This window comes from Oryx dammah, unplaced genomic scaffold (assembly GCF_014754425.2).
Source record: "Oryx dammah isolate SB20612 unplaced genomic scaffold, SCBI_Odam_1.1 HiC_scaffold_29, whole genome shotgun sequence".
NCBI classification, from domain to species: domain Eukaryota; kingdom Metazoa; phylum Chordata; class Mammalia; order Artiodactyla; family Bovidae; genus Oryx; species Oryx dammah.
The window spans coordinates 46,225,376-46,238,057 of record NW_024070213.1 but is presented as its reverse complement, the minus strand read 5'-3'; the positions used below and the strand labels follow the sequence as shown (position 1 = coordinate 46,238,057).

Below are 12,682 nucleotides of genomic sequence, written 5' to 3'. Positions count from 1 at the left end.
ACACCATTTCCTTTGGAAAGGAAAAATCAAATAGCGGTCTTGGCATTTATTCACTGCCTAATCTCAGGGAAATATCCTTCACCTCTGTGCTTCAGTTTACAAATTGCCTGTGAGATGGAGGTGATGAAGCTCCTCTTTCCACCCCACAGGGCTGTCCCAAGACGTGAGTGATGCATGTCACCACCTGCAAATGTCCATGCAAAAAGAAGTCGTGGTCCTCATCCTGCTGCTCCCTCCCCTGGTGACAGGGGCTTCGTGTCCTGAGTGGGTGTGGAGGCACTCAGTCCTGGGAGCCTGTGGATCTGGGAACTAGAGAGCCAGAAATGAATGAACCACAAAAACATCAGAAAGACCAATGAGCGTTTCACAGGCCACGGGGATGAGCATGCTGAGCGATCACTGTTTGCAAACCCGCACTAACCAGTCATTACGGAGAGAAGTGTACCAGTCCAGTGCAAATTTCTCACAGCTTGTTTTTAATTACACACTGATCCTTCATAATTTCCTTTCCCCCATTTGTCCATTCTCCAGCACTAACAGACAGAATAAGGGCCCCGCAGGAGTACTTCTGAGAAATGTCATTTCCAGCAGCTATATACAACGACTTCTCAGCCACATCGGGGGAGGCCATCTTACGCGTCTGCTGTGGGTACCATCCGATCTGTTTCCTGGGTGCAAGTGCAGAATCAGCATGATTCCATGGCATCATCTGTCCCTCCTCTAACATCATCTGATGGATGGTGTTTCTATACATCCCCTTCCTGGTTTACCGGTCATGGAAAGACGTCTGCCCCACGGCTGCTCTTGGGATTAAGGTGGGTTGGTACAGATGGAGACTTTTTCTCTACGCTACTGCAAGGTCAGACAAACACCTAGCTGTCTGCCAGTGCCCTGAGGTACAATGGGCCTCAGGAATGTGGTAAGTCCTGAGAGTGATCCAGAACTCCTTCCTCAATCTAATGTCCATTGACAGATGAATGGATAAAGATGGATAAAGATGTGGTACATATACACAATGGAATACTATTCAGCCATAAAGAGGGCGATGTGATTCCATTTGCAGCAACATCAAGGCAACTAGAGATTATCACACTAAGTAAAGTTAGTCAGACAAATAGGCACCAAATACCACTTATATGTGGAGTCTAACATATGACACAAATGAACATATGTATGCAACAGAAATAGAATTACAGACAGAGAACAGACTGGTTGCCACGGGGGAGTGGGTTGGGGGAGGGATGGATTGGGAGTTTGGGATCAGATGCAAACTATTTTATGTATAGAGAATGGATAAATCACAGGATCCTACTGTAAACCACAGGGAACTATATTTAATATCCTGTGAAAAACCATAATGGAAAAGAATATAAAAAAGAATGCATATATATATTAACGTATGCTCAGTTGCATCTGACTCTTTGCAAACCCAAGGTCTGTAGCCTGCCAGGCTCCTCTGTCCTGTAATTTTCCAGGCAAGAATACTGGAATGAGTTGCCATTTCCTACTTCAATACACAGGCTTACACACACACACACACACACACACACACACAATTGAATTACTTTGCTGTACAGCAGAAATTAACACAACATTCCAAATCAACTATACTCCAATTAAAAAAAAAAAAAAAACAACAAACTGAAATCCTTTCCTAATGACTTTGCATCTGTCTCTTAGGCACCCAGCACTGAGTTTACTGTGTATTCATTTAGCAAACATTTTCATAGGCCAGGCATCATGCCAGGTGGTAGGGATACAAGAGTGATAAAAAAAACAGAAGCCTAGCTCTTTTGGACCCTACACTTGAGAGAAGGTAGACATTTACCTGCTCATCACACAAAGGCATGAAAGTTTACACTCAGTGGTGAGTTTACAGAAGAAACGTATGTGATCCTCCAAGAAGATATAACAAAGAAACCCCTATGAGATGATGAAAGCAGACAAGGTTTCCTCAAGTACACAGAGGTTCAGCAAAATAATAGGGAATTAATTAGTGATGGGGAAAGAACAGACTCCAAATACAACAGACAGAAGAAATAGCTTGTGCAAAGGCCCCCAGCAGAAGGGAAGAAGCAGAGCAGCCTGGAAAATTCAGCAGGTGAGCAGTGGTGCTAACAATACTGGAAGAAGTTGGAAGGAGGCAGGAGCCAGAAACACAACTCAGTTAAGGACTGTACTCTCCCATCCTAAAAGCACCAGGAAACCATCAAAGGTTTTACACAGAGGACAGGGATGGTGTGGTTGGGCTTTCCTATGGGAAAGTTGATTTATGTTACTGATGAAGAACAGATTCAGTAAAGGAGATGTAGGCAGATAAGAAGGGAAGAGACTTGTCTGGGGAAAAATCTCATATGCTTAGACTATGATAGTGTCGGGGAGATGGAAACAAGCTTGGACCTAGAATGGTCAGATACAGAGAGAGGGAAAGGGACTCGTTGAAGGCAGGCTCTTAGTTATGGATGAGCAGCTAAGCAGATGGTGGTGCTAGATATGAAGAAGGCTCAGGTCAGGAGAGTGGGAAGATCATGATTTAGGTTTTTCAAGCAGAATTATGTATAAATTATTATGACTGTTCTCATGAATTGTGGAAAAATTACATTTTACAGAATGCCTTATCATCATCCTTGCTGGATTCTGAAAACTTGCCTTATGGGATACAGGACTGTGGGTGATAGACGTTTAAGTGGTAAGGAAATGAAATGCAGGTGGGAGGGACTTTGTGTTGCAGTCATCAGCAGAAGGCAGGGTCAAGGGCAGGACTCTGGAGACCATATCCTTCAGAATACATCATGTGGCAATTTTCTTTTTCTTATTTTTTAAGCCATGCAGTCTTAAAATGGATAAAAATTCAGTGTGCAGGCTTCCCTAGTGGTCTAGTGGTTAAGAATCTGGTAGGGGACGTGGGTTTGATCTCCAGGCTGGGAAGATTCCACAAGCTATGGAGCGGCTAAGCCCTTGTGCCACAATTATGGAGCGCACACTTTAGAGCCCATGCTCCATAACAAGAGAAGCCACCATAATGAGAAGCCCGTGCACCCCAACAAAGAGTCGCCCCTGCTCACTGCAACTGGAGAAAGCAACGAAACAACGAAGACCCAGTGTGGCCAAAAGAAAAAAAAAGTGTGTAAAAATAATGGATACTTGGATTCATGTGGGCATGATGGAGTCAGAACTCCAGTCTTTCCCAATCTCACCTGCCTCCTTTCTTCCAGGACCCTAAGAAAAGTCTTGGGGTTCTCAGGGGCAGGTTACAGGCCACAGTGCCTTACCTTTCAACCTCCCAATGGCCCGGGAATTTCCCTGCAGGCCATACAGTTAAGAGCGTTTTAATCCTACATTGCCATGGCTACAAAGGGGAATAAGGGACTATCAAGAACCTGCCGCATCTCAGGCACTGCTGGGCCTTCACGTGAGTTATCTTATTTAATCCAGTATCTTCCTTTGTGTCTGGCAGCATCCTACCCATTTGGCTCAGAGGTAAAGAATCTGCCCATGATGTAGGAGACAGGGTTTGATCCTTGGGTCAGGAAGATTCCTTGGATCAGGAAGGGAATGGCTACCCACTCCAGTATTCTTGCCTGGAGAATTCCATGGACAGAGGAGCCTGGCAAGGTTATATTAGTCCACGGGGTTGCAAAGAGTCGGACACAACTGATTGACTAACACTTTCACAGCTCAAACCCAAGTCAGACAGCTCTTTAGTGGCAAGATGGGATATGAAGTTGGAGTTTTTTCAACCACTCTGTGTTCTCTTAAAAAGCAGGGGTGGTCCAGGCTTACACAGAGCACAGACTTGGAACCACACGAAGACAGAAGAAGCCGCCTTCTGTGCCAGACACAGCTCCTCCCCTCCCGTAGCTCTTCCCCATGGAACTGGTGCTCAGACCCTGGGAGACAGAGTGGCTTGCTTTCACCTTAATTAGTGCAGCAATTTGCTAAATTTTGTTTTTCCCTTTTTAAGAGTGTTAATCAATTTTAGCTCAGAATAGATTGGAATGGCACACAAATTGCCACGACAATCCCCAAATGCTAAATTCTCAACATCTCGATCAACCTCAGAGCCTGAAATATGGGAAAATCAGAAACTCTGGCCGGCATCTCAGTGATCTATTTTAAAATGTTATGGCTCTGAAATGAAAAGATAATGGCTTTATGAGGTTTAGAACAAGCAATTTGCTAAAATCAGCTTCATGCCTAGGTGTTTAGTCCTTCCCAAGGTGACTGGAGATGGAGCAGCCACAGTTTCTGCAAAGTTACGTGTTCCACTAATAACAGCAATTTGTAAAATCCACTAGCATCACAGGGCAACAACCAATGCACCAGAAATACAGAACAGGACGAGACATGTTCCCAGCCCCGTCCCCCATTAAGAAGGTTCTAAACTAAAGCAGTAGTGGGACAAGTGAACAGAGAAGATCTTCCTCTTCCCTGAGGGAGTCACAGAAAGATCTCAGAGCAGGTGGCCACTGAGCTGAGACCTGAAGGGTGAGTGGAGTGGTGACAAAGTAGCTGGAAGGGCACGTCGGACAGAAGGAAAGGCTCAAACACAGGAAGGAGGGCAGAGAGCCCAGAGGTGGTTTCTTAGAGCTAAGTAATAAGTGAATTTGCAGGAACGGCTAGAGACGAGACTGGAAGAAGAGTCTAGAGCCAGAAGATGAAGGGTGTTTTAATCAGACTGTGAAACTCAAGCTTGACGCAGGCCACGTGGTACCACGGCAGGATTTCAAGTAAGGTAATGATGTGGCCAAATGATCTTCATTTGGTTGAAACCTTCTGGCCCAACATAATCCTTCATATTTATCCAGTCTAATCTTGTGGGGGTTATTCGGCCATGCCACATGGCATGAAGGATCTTAGTTCCTCAACAGGGATTGAACCTGTGGCCCCTGCAGTGGAATTGCAGAGTCTGAACCAAGGGACTGCTAGCAAAGTCTCTATTCAGCATAGTCTTTTAAAGCGCACTCAGATATATTCTCTCATTTGAGCCATTACTCCACGAGGTTGTTGTTACAATCACATTTCTACTCATGAAAACTCAGACCCAGCAAAGGTATAACTTTGTGTCTTATGACCAGTAAATGACAATACACAAGTTCAAACCCAGTCCCATCACACTCTGAGTTCAGTGCTGACCTGACCAGGTAATCAAGTTCTCTAGATATCAGCCACCATGGGCCTCCTTTAGATACAGACCAGGCCAGAGGCCTCCAGCCTCCACAGAAATGCTTGGTGGTCAGAATTGCATAGACCAACACGTATCCTGTGCTACAGAGGTGGTTACTTTAATGCTTCAGATAATCAAATCAATTTCAAGTGGCAGAAACCCTCAGGTACACCTGGACATTTCCAGCTGGGAGTTGAGATTTCTGTCTTTGCTTCTGTCTACTAAACCATAAACAAGAAAAGCATGACTCCCTTCCCACCAGTACCTTGAGCTCATCAGCATTGTAGAAGTCTACACGCACCGCTGGTACCATCCAGGTCTGGAAGAGTGTTGCCAGGATCTGCTCGGCGATGGAGTCAGCGATGAGGTGGAAATGGAGGGGGTTCCGCCTGTGGGCAGTGAGAGGAGGAGTCAGGAGGGAGAACCAAGACCTTTGAATTCTAGCCACAAAAACCCATTCCTACCAACTGGTAATATTTGGGTTCCCCAGTGCTCAGTGGTAAAGAATCCTCCTGCAAAGCAGATGTGGGTTCGATCCCTGGGTCGAGAAGATCCCCTAGAGAAGGGAATGGCTACCCACTCCAGTATTCTTGCCTGGGATGTCCTGTGGACAGAAGAGCCGGGCAGGCTACAGTCCACAGGGTCATAAAGAGTTGGGCACGACCAAAGCAACTGAGCGCACACACACAACCAATCTGTAACAGCAACGGGGAAGGTCAACCAGGCATGTTGCCCAACCAGTGCCTGCTGGGGAGGATGTCAGGGGTGACAAGGGGAGAGGACATCTAATCCAACCTCAAGATTTCAGAGACATGGCAACTCCAAGGACCGGAGAGGGTAAAATCATTGGTGACACTCAATGCAAGCCAACCACCATACCTGCTATTAGGGCATCTGTATTTCCAAAAAGCATAGTGTGTGTACAATTTAGTCAATGCTTTATCTTTACCACCTGGATGTACTGGCCTCAGTGAAGCATGTGGACAGAGGATGAGGTCTTTAGACTGGCTGTATGGAGCTGGGAAGTACTTCTCTCAGCACAGCACTAAATCCCATCTTCTGCTTGTTCCCCTTCATGTCCATTCCCACCCCCCAGGGAGCCACAGTGGTATCACCTGGGGCCCCCATTACTGAATATCAGCTCACCCTCATATGTAATATTTCTAAGGTCTTTATCATTCCATCTCAGGCCGCCCGCTGTCATACTGAGCCAGCACCCAAAATACAAACGAGCAGCACACAAGGGCAAAGCTTCTGATTCAAATGTAAATAGGTCTGAAGCCCAGATCTAGCATCTATGGAGGGGGCTTTGAACATGTCACTTACACCTCCGCACTGCCTCTCCATTGTGCACAATGAAGAGTCCCCTTGGGGCTACTGGGTCAATTAGATGAGATAAGCAGTACAATACTCGCTGCATCTCAACAACAAACATGCTGCTGCTGCTGCTCCTAAGTCGCTTCAGTCGTGTCCGACTCTGTGCGACCCCATAGACAGCAGCCCACCAGGCTCCGTCCCTGGAATTCTCCATAGAGGCTTATGGAGAGGGGAGGAGAGGATGAGATGTATGGAAAGAGAAACATGAAACTTACAAGAACACTGGAGTGGGTTGCCATTTCCTTCTCCAAAACAACAAACATAGGTGGGATAATAATAGACAGTGGAAATGCCTTCTTGAGGGACTGCCAGGCACAAAACCATAGTTTAACTCAGCAGAAATACTACCATAGATATCATACTGCTAATAATAATAAGAGAATGCATGGTAATGAAGGAGCACCTCTGAGAAATCTAAAGATGAGAAGGACCTCATCCCCCTGCCCCAATCTCAAGGAGCTCTTACTATTTAAAGAGATAGTTAAATATAGAGACAATTAAATATAAACAGGAGGTGGAATGTGGTAACAGCTACAACAGAAGACAAGGTTCCATTAGACTAAAGAAAATGAAAGGCGAATCTGGACTGGGTCAGAAGGATGTGTAAGCACTAGGGGAAGCTTTATCCTTGGCACAGGAAGCAAAGGAAGAGGGGACATGATCCAGGGAGAATAATAAGAGACTGAATGGAGCCCAGCAGGCACTGAGAGTGTGTTGGGACAGGAAGGTTAGCAGGGACTCGGGGGTTGGAACAGAGAAGGGGAGAGATGCAGGCATATAGTAAGCAGTGCAATAAACAGTCTGTATTTCATCAGCTCAGCAAGGGGAGTCACACGACCTGCCCCATAGTTCTCAACCCCTGTACAGTGGCTCCCCAGCACTGTTCGAAGTTCCAGACACATAAATGTCTCAACTCTCCCTTCCCCCATGCACTCTTTCCACCTAGGGCTTTGTGTATGTGGTTTACTGGGTAGGAAATCCTCATGCATTTGCTTATTCTACACTTACTGAACACCTATTAATCACCAAGCGATGAGCAGGATGCTGGGGACGTGGTGGTAAGACCCACCATCCTTGCTCTCACATATTCCAGTCCTGTCCTCTCCTTCCTCCCTCACTTTCACAGTTGCCATTCAGCATTCTCTCTCACCCAGCCTTCACTTCTGAGGTCGGCCATCGGGTGCTCCTGGAATCCCTCCCTGATGACCCGCGATGAGATCAGGGGCCCTTCCTAACACACAGTCCTCTCAGCATCTGTACCATCCTTAGGCTGTAACTGTCTGTTTACTTGTCTGCATCACTCCTTGACTGTGAGCTTAAAAAGATGAAGGATAATGCCAGTGATGCTGAGCCCCAGGATGGAGCTCCATGCCTCAGATGCAGTAAGAGTTCGATTAAAAAAAAAAAGAATGTGAAATGAAAACCTGACTTCATGTCTACAGAAGAGCAACAAAGAACGAAGAAGTCAAATCTTGAGGGATTTCAGAAGAAGAGATCTTGGATATGAGGAAACTAGTGAGGAAGAGGAACACAGTGGGCTTCCCTGGGCTGGTGGTGATGCCTCTAGGACAGAGGATAAGGGAAGAAAGGCACACTGGAGGAAGATGGTGGGTTTGGCATTGGATACAGCAAGTTGAAGGTGAGGGTAGCAAAGCCAAGTGGAGCTGGGAGGATGAGTCTAGACCTGAAGAATGTTATTATCCAAGGTCAATCTGCCAAACACATAATAGGTGCTCAAGGGTGCTGAGCTGAATCAGTGACTCAAAGAAGCCATCAGAACCACTGAACTTCTCCGTGGTACCCACTGCCTGAACACTGCAAACTCTCCGATTAAACCACGTATGCTCAGGAGCAAGGGGCATGCCTGCCCTACAGCCTTCCTGGAAGCTCTATAGGAAGCTGCCAGCTGCCATTGCTCCCTGAGGTCCTAAGGGATGGCCAGAGGCATCAGGGAGTGATGATGTGCTTGCTCACTGGCCAGGGACTTAACCTGGATGCTAGGCCAGGGGTAACTTGTCACTCCTTGGAAGAGAGAGGGTCCCTTTAGCCCTCAGTATTGGCACAACCACCTCCCTCTCCCACGGGAGGCACAAAGGAATCTTAAGTATGAAGAATGGATAAATGTAAACTGTATAATTGTCAACTTGCATTTTTATCCATGGTGGAGGGATGGCATAATTTTAGATATGGGGATAACAATACCAAACAAACCAAGGTACACATATTTGCTCTAACACATCACATTTTCTACACATCTGTATCTTTGCCTGTGTTGTTTCTTCCCCACAGAATTCTCCCCAATGCCTGTGATTTCCTGTTCATCCCTTCAAACTGTCAGTCATCTCCTCCTCTGTGAGCAGATCCTCATTCTTCCCTTTTCCTCCTAACTGGGTGCCTCCAATGAAAAGCTAACTGAGCACTCACAGCAAAGCACTGCGAGATCAAATTCAAACACTTGTATTCAAGGCAGTATGGTACTGACACAAAACAGAAATATAGACCAATAGAGTAAGATAGAGAGCCCAGAAATAAACCCATGCACCCTGGGATGACCCAGAGAGATGCGATGGGGAGGGAGGTGGGAGAGGGATTCAGGATTGGGAACACGCGTACACCCGTGGCGGATTCATGTTGATGTATGGCAAAACCAATACAGTGTTGTAAAGTAAAATAAAAAAAATAAAAAAATAAACCCATGCACCTACAGGTACCTTATTTTTGACAAAGGAGGCAAGCATACACAATGGGACAAAGACAGCCTCTTCAATAAATGGTGCTGGGAAAACTGGACAGCTACATGTAAAAGAATGAAATTAGAACACTTCCTAACACCATACACAAAGATAAACTCAAAATGAATTAAAGACCTAAATGTAAGACCGGAAATTATAAAACTCTTAGAGGAAAACATAGGCAGAACAAACAATGACACAAAGCAAAGCAAGATCCTCTATGACCCACCTCCTAGAGTAACAGAAATAAAAATAAAAGTAAACAAGTGGGACCTGATTAAACTTAAAAGCTTTTGCACAGCAAAGGAAACTGTAAGTAAGATGAAAAGACAACCCTCACAATGGGAGAAAATAATAACAAATGAAACAACTGACAAAGGATTAATTTCCAAAATACACAAGCAGCTCATACAACTCAGTACCAGAATAACAAACAACCCAATCAAAAAATGGGAAAAAGACCTAAACAGACAATTCCCCAAAGAAGATATACTGATGACTAACAAACACGTGAAAAGATGCTCAACATCGCTCGTTATTAGAGAAACACAAGTCAAAACACTGCAGTGAGCTATCACCTCACACTGATCAGAATGGCCATCATCAAAAAGTCTGTAAACAATAAATGCTGGAGAGGGTGTGGAGGAAAGGCAATGCTCTTGCACTGTTGGTGGGAATGTAAATTGATGCAGCCACTATGGAAGACGGCATGGAGATTCTTTAAAAAACTAGGAATAAAACCACCATATGACCCAGAAATCCCACTCCTAGGCATATACCCTGAGGAAATCAAAATAGAAAAAGAGTTCATTGCAGCACTATTTATGATAGCTAGAACATGGAAGCAACCTAGATGTCCATCGACAGATGAATGGATAAAGTTGTGGTATACATACACAATCGAAGACTACTCAGTTATAAACATGAACGCATTTGAGTCAGTTCTAATGAAGTGGATGAACCTAGAACCTATTATAGAGTGAAGTCAGAAAGAGAAAGATAAATATTATATTCTAACGCATATATATAGAATCTAGAAAAATGGTACTAAAGAATTTATTTACAGGGCAGCAGTGGAGAAACAGACATAGAGACATGAGGACTTATGGACAGACATAGAGGCTTACGGACATGGGGAGAGGGGAGGAGAGGATGAGATGTATGGAAAGAGTAACATGGAAACTTACATTACCATATGTAAAATAGATAGCCAATGGGAATTTGCTGTATGGCTCAGGAAACTCAAACAGGGGCTCTGTATCAACCTAGAGGGATGGGGTGGGGAGGGAGATGGGAGGGAGTTTCAAAAGGGAGGGGATATTGTATACTTATGGCTGATTCATGCAGAGGTTTGACAGAAAACAAATTCTGTAAAGCAATTATCCTTCAATAAAACAAACAAACAAAAAATTCAAATACCTGGCTTCTTCCCTCCACCATGAGGCCTCCAAGGACAGCAGCCATCTTTTCATTTCCACCCCCCAGTGCTGGGCAGAGAGGCTGGCAAGTAACGTGTGCTCAAGAAACACTCGTACAACAGGGGAAAGAAAGCCAGCGCTCTCTCCTTCCCCATCACTGTTCACATTTCCCATAAGAAGTGAAAGCAGCTGAGGACACGCTTACATCAATGGTTTAGGGCTGGCGTTCTGCTCCAGAACACTTGGGTTGGAACCCTGGCTGCATTAATGACTAAGTGAATGCAAGCATGTGACTTCATCTCTCTAGGCCTCAATTTCATTTCAGATTGGGAACAATGATGGTAAGTAAGCAGTAGTATCAATATATTGGCTAATTGTGACATGTGATATATATAAAGTGCTTAGCAAAATGCCTGGCATGTGGGTAATATCTCAATACATGTTAATAATTGGTATGGTCTGAATGTTCGTTGACCCCCCCACCCCAAATTCATTATGTTGAACCCTAACCCCTCGGGTGAGAGTACCAGGAGGTGGGGCCTTTGGGAGGTGAATAGGTCCCTGGGCAGAGTCCTCCTGAAAGGGGTTAGTGCCCTTACGAAAGAGGCTCCTTGGGTTGTTTAACACAAGAGAACATAGAAGGAAGTCTGCAGCCTGTGATCAAGAAGTTGGCCCCCGCCAGAGCCAGGTCATGCTGGTGTCATGATCTTGGACTTCCTAGCCTCCAGAACTGAGAGAAAAAAATAAATTCCTGTTGTTTATGAGCCACCTGGTCTGTGCTATTTTGTTACAGCTGCCTCAATGGACCAGAACTGTTATCAACACGAACTTATGAAACTGTTATTTTCTCTACTGCTTTTACATCACTTTTCAAATAAAGTATTTTCAATTAGTTCTTCCACTCATAGACCAAAAAATGCATTGAATGGATAAACATCCAACAAAGAGCTATCAAGCATCAAGTAAGGCAGAATAGGGATTTAGGCGATGAATGAGCTCAGAGTCCTCTCTTCAGGCAGCAATCAATGTAGCAGAGACAGAGAAAGAATACAAATAACCACATAAATGTTAGCACATAAGGGCTCTGTAACACTGGGCTGCACACACAGCTGCAAGTTTGGGAATAGCAGGCCCTCCCCGCTGCCCTGCAGCCATGTGAAGACACTGACCTGAATGGTGAGTAAAGGGGACTCCTGGAGCTGGACAGTGAACAGCCTGCACAACCGTACAGAACAGCCACACAAGGACAAACACGCATGTTCATGGAGAATAAGAATGAAGGAGATGGCCTCTCAGCAGTGGAGAATCTAGGCAGTTTCCACGGATAATGTGGCAAGCAAACCGGACCTTTGGATGAGAAAAGATGGAGAGAGAAATGTATCCTGCAGAATGTAACAGAATTAGGAAAAGAACAGAGGTGGAGAGGTTCATAGTGTGTCTGTGAAAGAACTACAGTCTTATTAGAGCCGATCATACAATGTTTATTGAATGCACACTGTATGCCAGGAATGGGGAGGAAAGAAAAGAGAGAGAGTATTAACAACAGGATGGGCCAGGGTGTGTGAATTCCTAAAAACAGAATTCAATTCTCCAAGTGAAAGACAGCCAGATAAGGTTTATAGGGCTCGGCCAGCAGCAGACCGAAGCTGTAATTCAGAAGGTTAATCTGGTTACCAAGCAGAAGATGGACAGCGTGAGTAAGAAGAACAGGCTCTCAGAGGATGATGGTGCCAGCATTTCTACAGGGCTTTCCCCCTCTTCTGCATTCTTCCTCAGGAATAAACCAAAGTCTCCTTCAGGAATACACTGAAATCGCACCTCCTCAAAGAGGCCCACCATGACCACTCCATCCAAAGCCCCTCTCCCTACCCTTCACGCCTCACCCCACTGCCACGTTTGGTTTCTTTCCAGCAGTGACTAGCAGGGTTGGAAATCTTCCTATACAGCTACAGATCCATGTCCACCCTCCAGTAGAATGCGAGCTGTCT

At 45.2% G+C, this 12,682-nt stretch overlaps 1 protein-coding gene across 2 annotated transcripts in view; it reads right to left on the bottom strand.

The window, feature by feature from the left end:
- The window catches only part of LARGE1 (LARGE xylosyl- and glucuronyltransferase 1), a 614,612-nt gene that overhangs the window by 294,842 nt on the left and 307,088 nt on the right, over nt 1-12,682 (bottom strand). For both annotated transcript variants that reach the window (XM_040234777.1, XM_040234778.1), the window contains exon 5: nt 5,433-5,556. In XM_040234777.1, the coding sequence (XP_040090711.1) occupies nt 5,433-5,556 (124 nt within the window). The remainder of the gene's footprint in view (nt 1-5,432; nt 5,557-12,682) is intronic.